This window comes from Oreochromis aureus, linkage group 1, assembly GCF_013358895.1.
Source record: "Oreochromis aureus strain Israel breed Guangdong linkage group 1, ZZ_aureus, whole genome shotgun sequence".
NCBI classification, from domain to species: domain Eukaryota; kingdom Metazoa; phylum Chordata; class Actinopteri; order Cichliformes; family Cichlidae; genus Oreochromis; species Oreochromis aureus.
The window spans coordinates 33598741-33621598 of record NC_052942.1 but is presented as its reverse complement, the minus strand read 5'-3'; the positions used below and the strand labels follow the sequence as shown (position 1 = coordinate 33621598).

Genomic DNA, 22858 nt, shown 5'->3' with positions numbered 1-22858 from the left:
TTTGTCTATCGTCTGTGTCGTAGTCAAGTACATTATTAAACTCAGAATACACCATTCAGCAGCAAATGTGGAATTTACAGGACGTGCATGTAAAACATATTAAGCCAACCTGTGAGACAGTAGGTTAGAGTGAATGCCACTTGACACAAAAGAGAAAAAGCAAAATTGATGGGAGTTCACACATTTCCAGCAACACAAGCAGGCATCAAAAAACAGTGAAAGAGCCATAAGCCTTTATCCTTTCTTCATTCAGGGCTCATAACATCTATGTGCATGGTGATGTCTGAATTCTGCTGAGATTATTTGTCAAAAATGCCTGAATTTCACAGTTAATTGGCCTCCCTAATTAGCACAGGATGTCTAATTCCCATTGCAGTCAGTGTGCTAAATGGTAAAGCTTTAGCAAGCGGATGCCATTCCTTTTCATTTGAGCAGAGAGACTCCCTGTGCAAACCGAGCTACACTGTACATTACACACTCAATGATCGATTCTAAATCTTAATTAGGGAAACGACAAACAAGCAACGGGACTTAATGAACTGTGTACCTTGTCAAACAGCTGGCTGATTATATTTATTGAGATATATGTTAAATTTAATGATTTGGGCAATTAACTGTTAGACCCCCTCTGTAATCTCTGAGGGACATAAAGAGGCCAGGGAGTTGAGCACAAGGGCCAGAGACCTAATGGAAAGCAGCTGACAAATATTTGTCGTCCCCGGAGTGCTGAAATAGGCATCGGCGACTCAGAAGACCTTGTGCTTCAAAATAAAGATGTCATATACTGAGAGTCAACTCCCTTGTCTGCTTCAATCACTAGTGCTCCTGGTTAACACAGCTCTGATGGTGTAATAAGACATGTTTCAGACACTCCTAGCTTTGCTGGGACCTCAATTCATTTAATGATGTGAGATGTTCTGCACAAACAATACAGAAACATAACAAAAGACATCTGAAAGTGTGCACAGCCTTTATTATCAGTGTCGTTTTTTTCATGGCCATCCATTTCTAACTTTTTTTTCTAAATTGGTCAAATGGAAAGCAGTGAAAAGCGAGGAAAAAAAATTAAGCTGAGCCGAAAAGTGCGACTTGGATTTAATATTTTATAATTGCCAAGGGACATTCTAAGATCAATGAATTTTTGCCCGGGACGCACATCAGAAAGAGATGTACTTCAGTCTTTTTAGGGAACATTGGTCTATTTAATTCCAGTGTCTGATGCATGTGAAATATGCCTTCCATGGCCTCCTTCTTCTTCCCCAGGCACTGCTGCAGGCAGACATTACCACTTTTAATGGGCCGCCATGAGAAGAGGCAAGTCAGCCAATAACCCATCCTCACTAATGGATCGCCTTGTTTGTTCTCTTTTACCATTTTCAGAAGCTAATTTTAGATGTTCTGTTTTCCTGTTAAAATACAAAATAAAGGACACTGTATCACAACAACATTTTAACAAAAACAATGAAACAAATGAAGAACAGCAAGGCAGCTGTAACAGATATGATATTTATGCACGGACATTCTCTGCATGTAAATCATGTGGTTGTTCATCCAGGTTATGAAGGGTAGCTATTGTGTAACTGAAAGCCACAACAGGGTCTGTCTCAGAGAGGGGGGTTACAGAAAAGGCTTCAATGGGCTGTAGTAACAAAGTCAGACTTGACTTATGGTGGGTAGAAAACAGCAGTAGCTTTTAGGAGTAGTAATGATCAGCTGTTTGATTGGTTTAAGCCTGGGACTAAAATATCTGCTTGTCTTAATCTCAATTTAGCCTTAACCTTTAACTTTTTAAATAAATCTGAAGCTTCAGTCTTAGCTACGGATATACAAATTTTTTGTAGACCAAGAATAAATAATATGACTTTACACCTGCTGATACTGATTACTGATATACATACTAATAATAATGAAAATAACAACTTTTTTTTTACTAATTGAAATTAACATAAAAATGCAAAGAGCACAGCTGTTACAGCAGAACTAGAGTACAAGCTCCAAAACTGCTTTACAGTATGAGTAGTCAGGGAATATAATTAACATCAATCCACCTCACAGTTAAGCTGATAAAAGGCACTGAGTGGACACGGGTGGTTAAAATATCCATCAAATATCTATGGTGAAGCTGAAGCCCAAGATGTGTTAAAACATGTTTTTGGTTTTGTTTTCAAAATTAGGACAAGTTCAGTTCTGCCTACCTGCTCAACCAGTGTGATGTTAGTATAATACTGACAATAACCATGATAGGTGAAAATTAAATACACTGACATTGGCATCATGTTAATAATAGAAAGTAGATAAAATCACATAAATTATAATTTAATTGTTCTTTCTATATTGCTTTCTACAGAACCTTATAAATCCCTGAATAGCATTTTAAGTGTAAAACACACAGTAAGGTTGGAGGACATGGAAGAATTTCTGTTTAACTCCCTCATGAATGTTTGTACAATGAAAAACTTATGTTCATGTTATAAGAGTGAAGGCATTTTAAATTATATTTTTAGAAATAGTGACTTGGAGTTCTTAAATATTACCTCGATTAAGAGCAATATATTTTTAATTTTTCTAAAAACATTAGAATAATGTGATATTTGTAGTAAAAATAATATCTATCATGATAGATTATATTAAATTTAACAATGTCTACCTTTTTAAGCAGTTTATAGTATTATTTAAATTTCAAGGGTTCATTTCCACATACATTCCCACATACATTATTAAATACACAAACAACTGTAAATGTATGTCTGTAGGTTACACAGAAACTATTTCTGGCAGAAAAATAGGAAAGTGCAAACTAGTATAGTTCAACTATTACACAGTGAAGACTGTTCTAAATTATTTAGCACTGACCTATGAGTGGAGAGGAACTGCTTACAGGATGCGTGATGTGCACCTCCATAAAGTCGTTGTTCTATGCTCTGAGCAGGCATTTCTAGCATCTAGTTGTAGTTTGCCATCTCTATACATACAGCTACTCTTCCTCCCTTCTTGGCATTCTTCTGCCCTCCTACCAGCATCTTTACTATATTTTTCTTCTTTCTTTCCCTGGGATCAAACCTAAACCTAGACCGCTGACAATGGAGTGCACATAAAATAACAGTGAAAGACAACAAACCTAAATACATAGCAACATTAAAATGCACTCCTCCTTTGTAATGCTAGTGCTGTGCTGCAAAAGGCAATCAGGGTTAAATCTAACAGCATCGCAGGAGGTCCTATAAATAACGACAGTAAGTCACACAAAGGCACAGGAGTTTCTTAAGTGAGCCATAACAAAAAGTACTCTCTATGTATGCCTCTCCAGGGCTCCACCATGTAAGTTTCAGAGGCTCTATGTTGACAACTTTATTAGCAGCTCTTGCGTTCTCGAGTCATTCGATGCCATTCTCACATGTTAAGAATAAGAAACTTGAGGCTCAGAGTTTCCATCTCCTCCAGGATGGAGGAAATATAAGCAGCACAGAATGGCAAAGAGTGATTGAGGCATTTTCACTGCCTATCCCTATGAGTGGTGAAAGCGTAGGATGAGGAGAGTGGGTTTGCACAGTGCGGTATAGCACAGCATGGGGCCCACGATGTTAGGCTGTCCCCATGTCCCTGGCCAGCAGGCTAGCTAGAGAGCCAGCCATTACTGGTCCGCCTCCATAACAGCGAGGCGGAGGGGGAAAAAAATGCAGCAAATTTCATTCTTCAGAAATTTAATTATATCAAGATTAACAAGGGAGGTAATTAATTTCTTTAAGATGGGTATCTTTTAAGTGCCTGGGGCTCAACTTTGTTGTCAAAACTGTATATTTAACCATTATTTCAGGGCAAAGTTTTAAAGGCAGAAATGAGGGGGATATCTACTTTGGCATGAATATGAATATATAGAAGCCTCTTATCTAAATAAGGAGACTACTGTGTTAAAACTACCATGTACATGTATAGATGTATGCTCTATTTAGGAATCACTAACAAAAAGACATTGGAACTTTATAATTATATTTTCAATGTAAACTATATTGAGCTACTTTTATTTTTTTAATGAACTGGTTGTAGTTGTAGGGAAAAGAAAAGAAGGTGATACACCCATATGAGTAAGATCTTATATGCCCCCTAAATATGTTCAAATATGTAGAGGTGTAGAAACAAACAGGAAACAGGCTATTCAGAAATAAAAGTACACTAAACTCAGTTTATTTTAATCCTGCCATCATGTTAAAACAGGATAAGCAACTGCACAAATATTCATAACTATTATCCTAAAGCAAGAGGCCATAAAGAAGATAACAGTTTTTGAAGTTTATCAAAATCTTTATTAGAAATTTGTGCTTATTTATCATCTTAGCAGCACTGGTTTCATGTAAGGCAACGATGGCTGGATAGTTGGTCATTTTGCTGTTCCGACCCTTTGGTGCTGACTGAGATGTCTCAAAAACTGTTGGTCTGCCATTAAATGCTGGACATGCATATAAAATGCCCAGAGGATTAATCCTAAGACTTTGATGATCTTGACTTTTCTTGAATTTCTAGTTAAACATTTTCATATATAACCATGGTGGAAAAAAGTAGGAACCCGAATTACAACTTTGTGATCCTGTGACCTTTCCTGCAGCACCTCCAGCAGTAAAAGGTTTTACAAAATTTCTCAATATCTCAATATCTGCTGGATATGTACATGTACAAAACTGAGTACAAACATTAGTGGCCCCCAAAGAAGCAGTCCAGAGACTTGGTAACAACAATTTTCTCGTGGTGTATATTAAACACGCATGCAAGGTGTATCAAAAAGAATCATCCAATTTCAAACTGTTTTAACTCTAGAGTCCAGTAATGACTGAAACATACTATTAAAAAGAGGGGATTCGTGACTTTCATGTGTTGCCGGTAGGTTGCATAACAACAGCAGTGGCTGAAGTGACTCCAGACATGCTCGCAAAAGTATGTGACAACTGTGACTATTGTATGGAGATATGCCATCCCTTGGAAATCGGTCTATTGTTACCTAAAACTAAGATGCTGGACTTCTGACTATGATTTTGAGCATTTCAGGTCAATTCATATCTACTGATTACATGAATTTCATGTTTTTATGGTTCACATTAGCTCACAATAGAACTGAATGGGAGTGGAAAGAAAAGTGTTTGATATAATTAAAGCAAAAACCAACAGTTTTATCTTTCCATGATATAGCTGTATTTTAAATGCTTTAACCCACAGAACACAATGTTAAAATCCTAGTGGGTACAACTGTGCTCTGTATTGTGTAGGGGAAAAGAAAGTTGGCTAAGTTCACCGTGTTAAAGCTCTAAAAACGGATGGCATCTGGCCAAGAAACCCCTGTAACCATTCGGAAGATTCAACTCTGTCTCCTTTGTGTCCTCACTAGTAGAAATACTGAATTGCCTTGAGACGTAAAGTCAAACTAACATTAAAATCTTCTTGACATTATGAAACCAATAGCAGCCTCTCTGTGCCCTCTTTAATCATATTTATGTAGTATGTAGAGAAGGGGAGCTCACACAGGAATCCTTATGCTTCACTGCATCCTCATAGAAGTCATGCTAAAGTCGTTGCATTCGTCTCAGATCCCACCCTTATTTGCATTAGAGGTGAAAAAAATCTTATAAATGCAAGAGCTAATAAGGGGTTAATGTCAAGGCTCCCAGTGGACTTAACAATAGGCTCTGTTTGGTTAAGGGCAAAAACAGAGCTCCACAAGAAGGTTAAGTTAGCTGTCTTTTCCATTAAAACCGTCCACTTTGTGTATGCTTCGGACTCGGAGAGGAGAACAAGGAAGGTACAAAACAGGAGGCAGCTGCTGTGACTACATTATATTTGCTCATTACTTCCCCTGCTCCTTCAACATTAGCAAGTAGGCACGACTTTCCAACCATATACTAACCCCAACAGATTCTGGACAGAGAAGGGAAAAAGATGGAAAGGAAAAAGCGATGAGGAGGAGGAGCAAGTGTTTTCCTTTATGCTGTGCCTTCTACTATCATTCGGTTGGCCTGTCTCCTTCTTAACCAAACAGCCTGGTTGGTCCTAGTCCTCTGAGTCCTTACACACCCCCTCCAGCTCCGGAAGCCTTGTACTCTCAGAGTTTCCTGTTTGTCTGGTTGAAGACCTGGACATTTCACTCCCAGGCGGCACATTGGGAGGGACATTGGAGGAGGAGGAGGAGTAAGCAAAAGAGAAAAGCACAAGAGAGAAGGACAGAGGGGAGGTTGGCGGGCGAAGGCAAAGGGAGAGACACTGAACACTCCCGAGTTGGGATTGATTTACTTCATTAACCGAGATTACAAGTTTAACTTACAAACCAGAGGTCAAAATTTCTCATTAACAAGGGGACCGTGGAGAACCTCGGGGCTTGGAGACCACTCTTATTACTGACTACACATTTCAATCTGTCTTTGATGTTCCATGTCTGCCTTTCTACCCCCTCTTTCCCCCTCCTATTTTTTGGCAGCGAGGTTGATTTTAATTGTAGCTATAGAACAGAGCATAGTTTGCCTGTAAGCCAGCCTCCACATCTGTAGTGAGTGCAGCTTTAGTGATATTGGGTGCAGTCCATAGCTTGGGGCTAATTTTAATGGTCCCCCCCCCCCCTCCCTCCTTCATTGGAGACTCAGATTGTTTTCCACGTGATTCCTGTTAATTTAGCTGGAGGAAAGGGCATCAGTTTTCCTTGTGCTTTTCCCCCTCTCTCCCCATGCCTCTCACTCTATTGCCTCACTCCTTCTTTCTGATCTACAGCCTCAAAGAAAGAAGGTGAAATGAATTCAAATGGAAAAATAGACTGTGCTCACTATTAAATCGCTCGCCTACCTTTGTCCCTCGCATTGCGCCTGGTTGAGACAGATAGGAGAAAGCCAGAGTGGCTGTACAAACTGGGGCAATTTAGCTGCTATTGTCGCTTTTACGTCAACAAACAAAGCTCTTCCTTTGATGTGATAAATGGCCTAAGTGCCTGGATGATAACTCAGAGCTCATAAATGTGTCAAGGATGTTTCAAAGCTCTGAGCATGTTTAACACTGCAGGACATTGTGCACTGAGGCACAGTTTACATCGCAGAACCTTTAATGCTAACCTTAGATGTACAGAGGAGCCTCTGCCTCTCATAAGCTAGCAAAACAGCAGCAACTCAGTTCAGACAGGATTCACCATATGAGATGAGAGGAGATCACAACATACAAAAATCAATGGGTGGAAATGAAACAGTAAAGTGTTCAAATCGTATTAAATGTGTTAAAGGACGGAGTACAGAGGGTGTCATGGAATAATCATTATAAACAGAGCTATTTTTGACTTGTCTGTCTCTCATCCTTTATTCACTGAACTCAAGTCTACCTTTACCATCTTACCAGCTTTTACATACAATATACAAATGTTGGTGGCTGGAAAAAAGAAAGGAATATGGAATAGAGTTGACTTTTGTTTAGGATGTAGCAGTAATGTGTAGAAGTAATGATCCTAAAAGTTAATTCCCTTTCATTCTATACTTGTTAAAGCATTCATGAGGCCAAAGGTCATTTCTCCATACAACTTCAAACACCCTTTGCTAGCACACGTCATCACAAACTCCTAAAACTGGTAGCTCACCCTTGACTTTTGTGTTGAACCTGTGTGTGCTGATAGCTGGGTAAGGGTTGTAGGATTGGGACAATTAAGCTGGAGGCAGAGTTGGAGTATGTGCGCCTGGGCACCCTCTGCCTGTGTGCTGACCCACCACTGGGGCCACAGCAGGCCCTCTTCCAGCAAGCCAGCCAGCAGCCCCAGCCATTGGTTCCTTGGAACTAATCCACCCCGAGGAGCCCTGTAAGACCCCCTTTGTTCCCTCCTGCAGACTAGATCAAGCTGGAGACAGACACTCTAGTCTTGACTGGCTATCAATTTCACAGCTTCTAGCGATCTACATCCAGGCACAGGCCCAACTGCGGCCAAGCAGCCATCACATTAAAGGTGATTGAAAGGGGGGATCGGGCTGCGGGGAAAGAAGCAAAATTGTGTCACGTGAATTCCGTCACAGTCCAAACAAGGTGGAAAGGTGGTCTGTTTAGTGAAAAAATAAGCAGGAGTAAAGGAATATAAAAAAAAGAGGATTTCAACAGGAGCTATGCCTCTCAGTGAACAGAACAGGATCTCAACAAGGCCATTATCTGGCTCCTAATTTGAGCTCTGGCACAGCACTGAAGGGCTGCCTTTGTCTAGGATTAATGCGGAAAGCTCAGGATGCGATGTCAGAGGGAAATAATCAGCGTGGGCCCTTCATAACGTTGGCTGCTTGTGCTCCTGGCCAGGGCCCCCGGCTCATTTTTGTGGAGATGAAATCTATGACAAGCCCCTCAGTGAAGCTAAGAGCAGGCAACAGTCCAGTAACACCCACAGGCCTCCAGGCATCCTGTGACCCCCTTAGAAAAGTCACATTCACTTTGCTCTGGAGAAGGGAAAGAGAACGCCGCAGGCGATTCCAGCCCATGTGAAATGAAGAAATGTGAGGAGGTGAAAACGAAGTGAAAATAAGTTAAGATTCCTCCTCCGCCCCCTCTGCAATCACTCCAGAGGAGGGGCACACTGTGGCTTCACTTTATTATGCCTTCTAATTAAACATATACAGGACATTAAAAAAGGGAGAAAAACAGAAAAAGCCAACAACTCTGCCATAATGTATATTCATGTTTATGTTGTGTAACTGCATTTAGGAAAACAGTTTGAAAACGCAGGGTTGGGGGTTTTTTTTCTAATGCAGCATGAGGTCGGGGGCTAATACCCATCAGGGTAAAACATTCTGAAAGAGGTTGGCACTGTACCCAAGGACCAGAAATAATGCTTTTATTTTGTTATTTATGCTTTTTTACCGTTTGCATTACCATGCTCCTCTGCAGCATATTGCTGCTAAGCGAAGGATGTGAAGATGCAACTCGATAAGCAGGTTATTAAAATGACCAATTGACATTCAAAATTCAGGCTTATTTTAGATTCATCATATTTACAGATGAATATGTGGAATTTAAATGTTTCCCCAGCTGCCTAAAGGAAAAATATGATTTGGTACAGCAACTAGGCATGACTTCATATATAACCCTGTGCTACAGAAATGTGATACTAAGGTTGTTGCTTTTGGAACCTGCAACGGGAGAGTTTTCTTTGTAATACCAGAGTTCAGGATAATTAAAACCACAACAGGCAAGTCACATGGAAGTGTGTCGCCGTGCTCTCTGTACAGTGCAGATATTTCCTTACATCCATCATGTCATGCTTCCTAACTTTGAGTGAAACAGGTTGAGTCTAGATGTATCTCTAAACTTAAATCATTCTTAACAGTAGAAGAACACAATTGATCTCAAAGATAAAGACAGGCATAAATAAGACCAACAAAACTAGTCTGCAAGACAAACCTGCTTCCTGGTATTTCAAGAAAAGTACTGTCTCATCACTCTAAAGATTAAGATTTTATCCTCTTTATTTACTCACTCCTTGGACATTCCTTTGTAGGTAATCATCGCTGATCATTTGATGCACACCACAGGCCCGATTGTTTTTGAAATGCTCTGTTTCATTCATCTGGTACTGAAAATCTGGCCCTCGTCAGAGTCACTCAGACTAAAACTGCTAATTTCTTCTGCATCTAACATAGTGACTAAAAGAACTGACTGTTCGGAGAAAAAAAAAAAAGTTCCTCTGCTAAAAAAATGAACTACCTGGCTCAAAATGTTCATAATATGTATTAATTGATGTAAATATGAAATAAAATGAATAATTTTAGTGCAGAATGACAATAACCCTTTTGGAACCCATATAAACCCCATGTGAATGTCACACGGTCAATGTGGCTTGTCACTGCTGATCTCGATGCCTGTTGTGTCAGTAGTTCTAAAACTATGCCTGCTTCTAGTGTTGGTAACGTTACTTTTAAAATGTATTCCACTACAGATTACAGATTACATTTCATATCTTGATTTCTGACTTTTTGTTTACATGGTGTTTGGCACTTTGCTAGACTTCATTTACCTCCATTTTTTATTTTCAGTTTCATTGTTGTGTCTTCTTATTCCTTTTGACACTTTAAATACATAATTTTAAGAAACCAAGAACTTAAATAATGTTTTCGCCAATAAAATATTAATAAGTAAAGTAGGTGGTTTAATGAAAACAAAGGATAAGAGGATAAGACAACTACAGAAAAGAGGCCACTTTATTGTATCAGCAGTGACAGAGGATCAGATGTGTCGAAGGACAAGATGTTCACATCCACCGCCTGAAGTGCTCATTGATGTAAATATCTAATCAACCAGCCACAAGGCAGCTACTCGATCCATATAGACATTTAAACATGGCCAAGAAAAACTGCTTAAGTTCAAACCAATGGGGCTAGAAAGGTGATTTAAGTGACTTTAAAAATGGCATGGCTGTTAGTGCCATCTGTGCTGGTCTATGTATTTCAGAAACTACTGATTTACTAGGGTTTTTCCAAACGGCCATCTTTATTGTTATACAAAGAATGGTCCAAAAAAGAGATCTATATATTGCATGGGCTCATTTGAATTATACAACAGAAACAGGGCCATCTGAAGAAAATCTAATATCGCGACACTTTTTGGTAATATCGCGATACATGATATATATCACGATATGTTAAAATAACCTTCAAAAACAAATGTTATTTTCAACCATATAGTGCCTAAAATTGCACTGGTATACTCATTCAAATCACTGAATACTTTTTTTCTACATGGAACACAAAAAATCGATTGAATACATGACTGAATGAATGATTGAGTCTTTAACCATCAGTTGCACACAGAGGTTTTTCACAAATGTCAATACTGTCACAGTAAGTCTCTTTCTGTGGTCAACACTAGACCTTTAACAAACAAACGATCATAGCAACAAAAAAGTACATCAAGCAAGAATTAATGAGAGAAAATAAAACAACTGAAATTTAAAAAGTGCTCTTTGTGCTTATAACATATTAAAATAATAAAATAAAAACGATAATAAAAGTCTAAAAACGACTGACCAAGAACAGTCACAGCTATCACAGCTGGTTTATTTAACGTTTCCTTTGGTGTGTGAGGAGACGTTGACATGCAGAGTTTAAAACAGTCTTCATTTTGCAGTCGATGACTTTTCAGCTGGTGGAATAAATTCGTGGTACTGCTAACTTTTGCGGCAATCGTTTTATGCCACGTTTTGCAAGTTACCGCATTTTGTTCAACACCCTCCTTGTGAAATCCAAACAACAGCGAGTCTCATTCCCTCGCTTGTTTGAAACTTACGCTGTCGCCATATTTTCCCTATCTGGTAGTATATAAACACGCATGCTCAGCGCAGTCTGCCAGGTAGACAATTTTCCGGTTGGATTAATGATGCATTTGCAGCATGTGGGAGAAAAAAGAACTCACAGTAAATTACATGCAGACAGCTTAATATTGCCATGGCAATTTATACTCGATGATTACCATAAAGCTATTTCAACAAACATACATTGAAAAACTCGCAATACATCAAGTATATTCAATATATCGTCCACCCCTAAACAGAAGGTTGGAAAAACATTCCTTTATGAGTCTTGATTTTTGCTGTTACATTTGGATGACATTATCAAAATTTGGCTTAAGCAAGATGAAAGCATGGATCCATCCTGTCTTGTATCAACAGTTCAGTTTTGTGGTATAATGATGTTGTGGATATTTTCATTGAACACAATGGGCCCCTTACCACCAACTGAACAACAGTTAAATGCCACAGTTTACCTAAATAATGTTGCTGACCATGTCCATCCCTTATCACCACAGAATACCCGCCTTTAATGGCTGCTTCCAGCAGGATAACGCTAGATCATGTCAAACTTTTTTCAGTACGACTGTGGAGTCATAATTTGTATTAGCAGATATGACCATCGCAATGACCGAAAGCTCATTGCACTCAGATGGTTTTCACTGTAGCCAAATTGTATTCAAGAAAGCACTTAGGGGTGAAGTTGAACAAGAGAATTGAGAGTCACATTTTTTTTCATAACCTGGCCTCACGTGTTGCATTTGGGTGCCCTCTATAGCAGCTGCATCCAATACAGTTCATCAGAGGCTTAAAATTTGCAATAATTAATTTTTTTTTTCATTACCGAGTGCCAAGTTTATGGCTACCAAAAAAACCTTGAACATTCTGTGAAATGTGAAAAGTATGATTTAACAAAAACATGGTAATTAGATTCAGGAGAATAGACGGCATTAAAAACTTCTCAAAAAATAGAACACCTTAGATGTGTTCCAGCAATCTGACCACCAGCCAGTATCAGAAACCACAACATTACCTGCAGTTATCCATTGTTATTCTTATTCACTGTCTTGCAGATAAGATATTCAGTGACTCATTTTTACTATTGAGTACTTACCGCAGTTGGGGATGACACGACTATGTAAAATTACCACTGAATACTGCCTACACAAGAAATTTAAACAAAAAAGCAATATTTTGGGGAAAAACAATGTCTTTAGGTAAAAATCTAATACGCTGTAATGCTTATTGTTATCATATCAAAAGGCAAAAATGATTTTTTTGCCTTTTGATATGATATGAATTTGGCAAAAATGAATTTGAGTTCAAACTAGTTAGTTAGTTATAATTTAATAGTTAAAAAAATATTTTTACCACAATGAATTGTGCTGTTTGTTTTATTTTTAGCTTATCAGTTCCTCATAAATAACAAGAAAGTGCACAGATTTCTGTCAAATAAGATAACAATGTCATTGCCTAGGCATGTCCACTAACTAGAAATAGTAGAACATGATTGATTAAATTAGATTAAATCCAAAATTCTCTACTGTTAATTTCCCAACGATCGATAGCAAGTCAGCATTACAAACTGGTGATGACAAAAAAAACAATAGAGACAATATAGTTCTCACCTCGGTCCCTGATGGTGTGGCCCCTGGTGAATCCACTTTACGTTTTTTTCGGGGTCCAATGGCGGCTAGTGCTGTAAGGTTGGCATCCCGCTGCCTCATCTGGGCCAGTTCCTGTTGTTGCATCTAGTGAGAACATAACAAGAAACAATCAGACCTTACTATGAACATAAGATTCACAATCTAATATTTTCACATTTTCACATGTTGTTCAGTTCTTCTAAGTCTTATGCACATGATAAATTTGCACCATGGCGGTGCATGCAGGCACATTAGCTTAATGCTCCTCCCAAATGTACTTGCTGTTGTTGTACTTTTTGTTCTTTCATATTGCTGAGAGATCTGTTATTTTATACTTCTTATGATATTCAAGATTCAAGATTCTTTATCTTGAATATCATAAGAAGTATAGAATAACAGATCTCTCATCAATATCACTGTATTGTTTTAAATGTCACTCTCAATGTTGACATATTCCTAATTTAACTGGGCTTGTTCATTGAAAATAAAATGTTGAATCTCGATCTCGAACTCTGAAATGAAACTTTTGACTTGTGCATACTGATGGTGCAAACCTTCAAAATATCACCATCTCCCTGTCATGAACCCAAAACCAAATAAAGGGCCACCATAGCAGTTACCTCTAGCCAGTAACAGTAACCCTCAAACTGCAATTTGCAATCAGAGGCTCAAAAAAACCAACAACAACTGTCACGCACATAAGATTAAGATCAAATATAAGAATAAGAATTAAGGGAGATTGCAAAGAAAAAAAGATCTCTTGAACTTCTACTGCCCGTCCATGTATTGTATAAGTAGAATTTCCTGAGCAAAACAAAATGGTAGACTGTTTTCAGCCATTAACCGAGCTCCTCTCAAAGACTATGTGTGTGTAGTCACATGGTTCTAAGGAAGTGTGGGGGTTGCGGGGAGGCACTGCCCAAGGTAATGTCATGCCTACCCTCGGGGTTGAGGGGGAATCCAGCATTGCTGGGAGCTGCCCTTTATATTGGGTGGAGGTGTGAGGGCCTGGGGCCACGGTACAGAGGGTGTCAGCACTCCCTTCAACATGCAAACAAAGTGTACAGACACACACACACACACACACACACACACGCCTATCAATCTTGGCCACAGCACAGGGAATGCCTACCCACCAGCTTGCCTGCGTGTCTGCCCGCTGGGGGAGAGAGGCCTGGGTTGAAGCGTACAGGGACAATCAATGTGCGCCTTGATGTCTTTCATGTTCTTTTATGTTATCTCTCAGCATGTGTTCACTGGGCACTGGTGTTTGCGTGAGGCATGTATGTTGTCTGATCAGGGGAAAATTTCATGTTACTTTCAGATGGCGCTCTGTAAAAGGTTGCTTTGGTGTACAAAGTCTGATCTTAAATGTGCATGCAGTTGCTTCTGATTTTTTCCTAAAACCCCGCTGGCAAGGCATGCCCTTTAGGGTGTTGCCACTTCACATTTAGCACGGCGGAATGTTGAAAGATTCAAACACGCTGACAACACAAAGTAGGGGGAATAATAGCAGCAGTACCAACCAGCTCAATGAATAAACTACATTTACTTATTCCTTTTACATTGGATAGTGGTCAAAATAAAGATTTTGACTAATAGTAACAATCTGGACAAATGTTGAGTCAGTCTTAAAGTCATGCAAATGTATACAGGCATTAGAATAGAGTCACACACTAGGGATTGTGGCTGGATATGGCAAACAGAGTGGATATGATTTTTGCCCCTGTCTACATGGAAAAGATTGCATTAATATTATCACTGTTATCCTTATTAGGCTTTGCCACAAACAACAGACAAACCTCTTCAGGCCTGACCTTAAAGAATCCCACTGAAAAGTGAGCTGTGACAGAGCATAGAGAGTGAGAGTGAGAGACACAGAAAGAGAGTGAGTGAGGTCCGCTATCTCACTGATGGCACCAGGATGCCGGCAACTCTGGCTGGCAGTTGGCACCAGGCATGGGCTCCCAGCGCCCACAGCAACTGCCTGCATTTTCAGATTTATGACTGTATGATGAATGTAGACTTCATTTTACCATCTGCAACCCTCCAGTCTGCGTTTCCCGTCAGTAAAGTGGCCGCCGTGACAGTGGGAGACTTATTTCTGATTTCAATCTGGTGCCATTATGCAGAGTCTACCTTCCTTTGTTGACTGCCAGTGGATACAAGCCAGAGTTGAGCAGGGCTGGAACAGACTTGCTTTGCCTTACAACTTTCTCTGGCTACCCTTAAATGTTTACATATGTATGCTCATATGGTCACAAAGAGGTGTACAAATGCTATGAACTCCCCTTTTGTCAACCTTTCTTGACTGTCTGTTATATGTTATATGTAGCACCATGGTCTTGAAGGAACGTTGTCCCGTTTCACTGTGTACTGTACCACTGCACGTTTGGAATGACAGTAAAGCCACTTGACTTGAAATGGTAGCAGCAAAAATATTTACCTTTTCCAAGATCTAGTAATAAGGTTCTGACACCATACTGTTAAATACACCGTCAGTCTCTTCTAGTATGTTTTTACAAACAGAGCTATTCATCTTTCCTAATGATGTTCCTGAAAAAGATTTTACAGAGTGACAATGCTGCTGAGGACATCTTTTTCACATTCTTTAATCTTGTAGAAATACAAAAAAAGCAGAACTGTGACTTCTAAGTGCAATAATCGCTCTGAACCTTCTGGAGTACGCTGTTAGCACTGTTAAGCGATAGGTACAATCATTGCCAAAAACTGCAAAGGTCACCATTGGAATTCTTCCCGGACTGGAAAAATAACCAGCTGACAAGATGCATACATTTGCCAAGTCCGATCAATGGTACCACATAAATATCTGCTGTTCTGAAGTCGCTTAAATACCAGTGCTTCCAGTCTGCCGGTATGCCCTTTGTAGGCAAGGAAATGGGACTTGTAAAGTCAAATTATTAGCAAAGGTCAGGAGATGTAGAACATTTCTGAGATAACCCAGAGAATCAATCTACAGCTTTGCTATGAGATTTAAGTTTATATACGTGCAGGTGGCAATTATAAAGTCAGTAAGGTAAAACAGTTAATGAGAATATTACAATTGTTCTAAATAAACTGTTCCTTTGCTTTTGTAAATGTAAATTATGACTACTGGATTTAAATAGCTTTTTAAAAATGATTTATTATAATATTGTACTGCAGATTAAGTTCCCGGGATAAGAAGAAACCTGTTGTATAAGCATGTTTAAAATTTATGAAGTTCACGTATTTTATTACTCATAGTTTTAATAGCAAAAAATAGGAAAATCCTCTTGATTTGATCTGTGATCAACTGTACTGTTTTTTCTTCTTTTCAGTCACCTGCTTCCCAACATCATGAATTATTTACAAGTTAACTCGAGCTCTGCGCCCTTAATAGATTCGTTAAAGTATCTGTCAAGACCTAAGTAAGAAATAACATGGGTTTTTCTTATCACAGAAGAAAGAGCAGTATGCCGCCTTATGATGCAAAAATGTCTAAAATACAGAAAGAACCTTAGAGCGGTCTGACACGCTTGGAGTGAAGAGGAGGATAAGCTGTAGGAGCCATGATGGCCAACCTGCCGTTTTCCATCTCTGCTGTTTTTAACAAAGTCTTTTCTCTCCACTCCCCCTGCTCCTGGCCTGGGGGACTGCTTGCGGCCCTCCAGACGCTTACAGACAGATGTCCTTGCTAGAGCAGAACATGCTCTGCTTGACGTCACAAGCAGCTACGGGGCTGTGAAGGAAGCTAAAGGGCTGTTCGCCCTGCAAAGCCCACAATATAGTGTATAAGGATCATGGGTTTTTGGGTTTTCAGTTAGTGTCTGTCCTAACACCCCCTCCAAACACCCCTCAAAAGCTTTGATCCAATACAACAAAGCAGGCAGCTTTTGACTATATAGACAAAGCATATGTTGTATTTGGTGAATGTCTTTCTTGGACCCAAGGCCCCTGGTGCAAACATTTTTTAAACAGAGATGGGTACAAACTGTGCTGTTTTGCAGTTTCTACATTCATTCTTAATCTTCTAATAGTGTAAAAAAGTTTGAGGGACAAAAGTGTACCAAAATACTACAACCACAGCATATTGTCTTTTGCTCTTTTAAACTACCCAGTCTCAATAAATTTAAAGTGTATCACTTTTTTCTTAAAATACAGCCAAATTGCCAGCATTAAAAATAAGTCATCTGGTGCTGACTGCATAAAAAGTGTTAAATTAATGATAACAGTAGTCAATGCCAGCAGTTTAAGAGAAAGGCAGGAAGGCTTTAACTGGCAGTGTGTCAACTCACTAATTGTAAAAAGATAAAAAGTCTGCACACTGATTTACAGAAACAGTCTATGGTCTGCCTCTAATACACTTGTGGATATATTATACAGCTTCAAGTATATACGTCCACAGGACCAGGACATAATCAAATGCATGCAAAATGTATTTATAAAAAACTATATTTATTCTTTTTTTAATGGAACCATAAGTAAACACAATAAGGTTTTAGTTTTTAGCTTCACTAGCAGTATGGTTCCAGGGATCGCAATGTCAGTCTTACACGACTGAAATTTGTAACATTCTGTTAGACTGTCATGTGACCTTGTGTAGATGACACTATTTTGTATTATTTATTAATGTAGTAATAATAAAATTAATATAAGGTAAAAGAAAAAGTAATAACTTTTGATTGTTCATAAGAATGGTTTGGTATTTTGTAATATTTGCATGAAAGATAACAAAATCTCTGCTAAATCAATGCAGACATTATCACTGGGAAACTATTGCATGCCTATATGTAACTGTGTATAGCAGTGTAGGTCTGCAGAGCAGACAGGATATCTATAGATTTTTGTCTTTTCAACAGACTGATGTTTATTTAGTATTTAATTATTAATAATTAATACAAAACAGAAAAAGGATATGTGCACATTAAATATTTTTGATTATATTATATTCATTTCATATGAATGAATTAATCTGATGCAAAGGCAATGTCTTTTCTTCAGCATGAATTCGAATAATAGATTTTTTTGTTTGTTTGGTTTCTTAATAAAGACTGCTTTTGAAATTCAGGTATTCATAACATTGCGAGTTCCTTTGTCTAAGTTTCCCACTAACATAAGAGTGTGTGTGTGTTGACATTTTATGTATGTTTTTTATGTATGTCTGTAATCCATGCAACTCATTCACCTGACACCCACATGGCCGACATTACGTGAACATCTGTGAGCCGCATCTTGAGGCCTTTCTTCATGTGAAGTGCCTGGCAGTTAGTTTGCTGCAGGCAGAGGGGCCATTTGCAGTAACCAATCAGGTTTCCCTTCTCCATCTGCACTCATACACTACAAAGAGACGAGTTGAGCCACGACCTGCTAATGTAGGCAAGTGTGGATAGAGACATGTTTGGCTTCATTAGACAAACTGAAATGCAAATGGTAGAACGCCATAAAATATTTTGTATTATTATTATTATTATATTGAATTTATATTTAGAGATTTATAATATTTATAACACTTAAAGTTAAACTATACGATATTCAGTGTGCATTACTAATATGTTCTGACACATTATAAACGGCACTTAAAACTTTGGATTTGCACTACAGTTCAGATACTAGTCTTTCTGAATAGAAAGACAATAGATAATATAGACAGATAGATAATAGATAATAAATCACCCCAAGTTAAAAATGTAATAACAAAGGGACATAAACTGTTTTGAAATTCAGTTTCATCATAAATTCTTTGCACATAAATTGTGATTGTGGTATTTTACCTATGGAGCAAAATGTGCAAGATCTAATAGTCTTAGTACAGTGTGTTCCATTTCCTCTGAAGTTGAGTATGTCTGAAGTCCTTCCAGGGCGAAGGACCAATTATTTAGAGCCCTCAGTTGTCCCTGGAGCTAAGGTCATTATGTGAGTGTCACTATCACAGCCCTGTGGTTCTTCTTCATATGCAACTTATTTGCAGGAATTAAAATGTATAAAGGGACACTGCATGAAATACATGAATAAATTGAATGTGTCTTACAGACTTGGTGCCTTTACTTTGGAGTAAGTAATACTTCTATAAATAATAACATTTGCACGACACATTTTGCCAAGGAACGGTGTTTAATGAAGGAGCCAGAAATCAGTGTTAAGCAGATTCTGACAGTGTTACACCGGAGCGACAGGGGAAGAGGAGTGATCATTAAAAATACTGCTTATCTAAGGGAAAATTTCCTACTTTAAATGTTCTCTCGCTTTGTCTCGTTCTATGCTGCTGTGCTTCGTCTAGCAATCTTCTCTCTCCCTGTCTTGCTCTCTTTTTTTAACATTTAGATTCGCCGCTCGTCACCTTCTATTGATCACGCCTAATTTGCATCCAGGAAAAGATGAGAACTCAGATATTCACACTCCGAGAGAGGACGATCTCAATGATTTATTCATTTCCAAATCAAAAAAAAGGAGTGAAAGGAAGGTAGATGAGAAGGGGAATCTTCATAGGCAGCAGGCGACTAGGAGGCTCTGAGGCTGGGCTCTTCTTCCCCACACCGCCCCTAGGCACATGGTGTGCAAGTCCTCCTAATTAACAAGGTGAATCATGCTGCCGCTCTCTAATTAGCCAACATGACAATCTAATGGAAACATGCAGGCCGAGCTGGCACACTTAGCATCACCTCTCAAAGACCCCCGCTACTGTCCTTCCCATAAGATTTCCACAAAAATGACTCTTTAGATTTTAAATGAAAAAAAAGAGAAAGGTGGGGCACAGCAGTTCAGGGAAGTGTATTTTTGGGAAAGGTCAGGAGGGAGAAGGTAGCTGATGTGGGCAAGCTATTTTTTCCCCTCTTCTATCCTCTGTGTGCGGTGTTTGTTGCCTAATTGAAACATGTCCTGCCTCCTGCTTCCCTCTCACTTATATCCCAGGCAAAGGAGGCTGGCACCTCGCCACCAGCATAGCTCAGCATAGCTCAGCATGCCCAATTCCCTTGTCGCTTGAGTCCCAAGGAGTGCTCCGGCGCACAAAGAGAAAAGTGAACCTACAGGCTTGTACAGCAACTAGACGAGTCGCTATCTCCCTCTGAGGCAAAAAAAATCTCCTTTTTTTGTTGTTTTCCTTCTCATTACAGCACTTTGTAATATTCGAAAACACACAGGAACACCAAAGGTACTTTTAAAGCCTGTTTCTATTTTTTTTTTTTTCATGTAATATGTCTTGAGGTGAAGAAAAAAAAAACTGAAGTTGGAACTACAGACAACAAAGCAACAAATAAAAAATAAGGTTACAGTGTACTATTAAGTAGCCTGCATATCTGGAGGACCTACAAAACAGACCTTTCTTATGTGATAATTAAATTATCCATCTTAACCTGTTTTGTGATCTTTCAGAAACATAATTGAAATCAAGTTGAAAACATATTAGATTAAAAGCACTTTTGTTAAATTTTTTTTTTTTTTAGAAAAAAGAATTTTTAAAAAGAACCTAATATATAAAATATACTCAAGAAGCACACATGCATGTTCCTGTAACCATGATTGTGCAAGTTGACCACGATAGCTGCTGCTCAAGTGAAATTAATGTATTGTGTATCTGTAAGGCTAGAAGACAAGAATATAATAACTATGAATTGGGACACGCATAACAGCAGGAATTCTCTTTGAAAGTCAGCATGGAGAGGGAGCAAATGTGGAGGAGGGTAGCAGGCTTTTGCCCTGGGGCCTACCTAATGGGGGACAGCGCTCCTTTGAGCAGAGCAGTTTGAGGAGGGCCAGAGGATGAGAGCCTATGAACTCGGAGATATAACTGGCCTAATAAAAAGCAAGGGGCTGTTACATCGTCTTCTGACAGAGAAGTGTGAGGCTGCAGCTGATGGGGCTCATAGTGTGGGTGGATTCCAGTTTCTCCACGACCTGGTCACTTGTGGCGAAGGCAAGGCCAGTCATACACATGTATACGTGCATTAAGGACTGGCTGAACAATCGGGTACGATCTAAATAACACAAAAAATTAATGCAAACAGTTCTTGAGGATATAGGCAATATATGGGTAAAATATATTCCTTTGAAAAAGGCTCTGCATATCTCACGTGAATAGTGGTCTAACTGAATTCAGATTCTAACATATATGTTTGCACCTCAGGAAGGATATATACCTGCAGGCTTTTAATTGGAGCCATGCAAGGTTCAAAGTTGAGCAAGAGCAGAATTAATTTGGTAGAGGTTCAAGACATTTCAAGCAATGCTGCTGCGTCAAATGGGCAAAAAAAATCTCTCAATGCCTGAAGAAGAAAAAATATTTGAGGAAAATTATTCTAACAAAAACCTTTGAGATTCCCATTGGAGAGCTCTCGGTTTCACACAAGTCTTCTGGAATCACTCTAAGCTAGAAGTGGAGTGTTGCTGCAAGGGCATGGTAATGTGGAAGAATGGAAAAAGAATGAGAGGAGAGAAGAGGAGAGGAGAAGACCATGTACTCCCTTACGCTCCCTCCCACATCATCTAAAGGTCTGCCAGTGATTGGGCTGGCAGTGGGAGACAGACTGTGTTAACCATTTTTTAACCTTTATTTATCCAGGGAAGCTTGACTAAGCCCCCCGCTGCTTTTAAGAAACACCCTGTTACTAAATCTCACCACAGAGTTCTACTGTGGAAACTAAAAGAATTTGAATCAAGTGCTGAAAATGTGCTGAATGTTCACTTTTAGTAGTTTCTTCTGTAGTTTTAGGGCTTTCTGTGGTGTTAATTTCCTTTCCCTTTGTGCATCTCTCAATCCTCCTGCGGTTTTCGTTTGTTCCAACAGCACACAAGCTTCACGTCTGCAGTTGTCCAAGCATCTTAGCAAAAAAAACTAAAATTAAGCCCTCAGTGGCTTAAGTGTTAAAGGTGTTGACCATGAGCTCCCTCAACTTCCCAGCCAAACACCTTTGACTAATGTCATTGTCTTCCCACTTATTTGTTTTTGTATTATTAACAACATCAACTGCCTAATAAAGGCATAAAATGCTGGGAAATCATTTTCAAGATGTATGTAGATCTCTTTTCAATTTAGAGAAGAATACAACCATGTGACGGCAAGTCAATATCTAAGTGTTTTTTGGGGGTTTTTGTTTTAGGAACAAGAAACACTTGTTCGACTAAGTGTAAATCCACATTCACTCTCTATGGGATATCACAGCCCCTTGAAACCGATCTGAAAACATCCTCTATTCAGACCCTTAAGGACATCACTTGTGATGACAAATGTGAAGCACTTCCTGGAAAACATAGTTAAATTTGTTTTTATGCTATTCTATTATTCCTCCACAGGGCTGGACGAGCAAGCTACAAGTAGTCAGTCTGGCTGCCCACGGAGCACAATTTTTTTTAAGTTTTTTTGAAGTTCACCATCATCATCTCTACTTTTAAGATTAGGCTTAAAACTTTCCTCTTTGGTAAAGCATATAGTTAGGGCTGGACCAGGTGACCCTGACTCCTCCCTTAGTTATGCTGCAATAGATGTAGGCTGCCGGGGATTCCCATGATGCATTGAGTTTTTCCTTTCCAGTCACCTTTCTCACTCACTATGTGTTAATAGACCTCCCTGCATTGAATCATATCTGTTATTAATCTCTGTCTCTCTTCCACAGCATGTCTTTTATCCTGTTTTCCTTCTCTCACCCCAACCGGTCGCAGCAGATGGCCCCGCCCCTCCCTGAGCCTGGTTCTGCCGGAGGTTTCTTCCCACTGTCCCAAAGTGCTTGCTCATAGGAGGTCATATATGATTGTTGGGTTTTTCTCTGTATCTACTGTACAATATAAAGCGCCTTGAGGTGACTGCTGTTGTGATTTGGCGCTATATAAATAAAATTGAATTGAATTGAATCATTTTTGAGTAAGATCACAAAGCCGAAGCAGTCTTCCAATGCTGCTTATCTTTGCACACCAAGATTCAGGACAAGGTATGTCCAGTCTGGGGATTGTTCACAATAGGAGAGCCAGC

At 39.1% G+C, this 22858-nt stretch overlaps 1 protein-coding gene across 2 annotated transcripts in view; it reads right to left on the bottom strand.

The window, feature by feature from the left end:
- The window catches only part of LOC116325639 (transcription initiation factor TFIID subunit 4-like), a 95312-nt gene that overhangs the window by 13068 nt on the left and 59386 nt on the right, over positions 1 to 22858 (bottom strand). Inside the window, exons 13-14 of one of the 2 annotated variants that reach the window (XM_039612862.1) lie at positions 12898 to 13020; positions 10269 to 11324 (exon numbers count right to left, since the gene is read on the bottom strand). In XM_039612862.1, coding sequence (XP_039468796.1) covers positions 11265 to 11324; positions 12898 to 13020 — 183 coding nt within the window. In that variant the 3' untranslated portion in view covers positions 10269 to 11264. Of the gene's footprint in view, positions 1 to 10268; positions 11325 to 12897; positions 13021 to 22858 lie in introns of those variants that run through there. The other variant, XM_031746596.2, reaches the window with a different exon arrangement.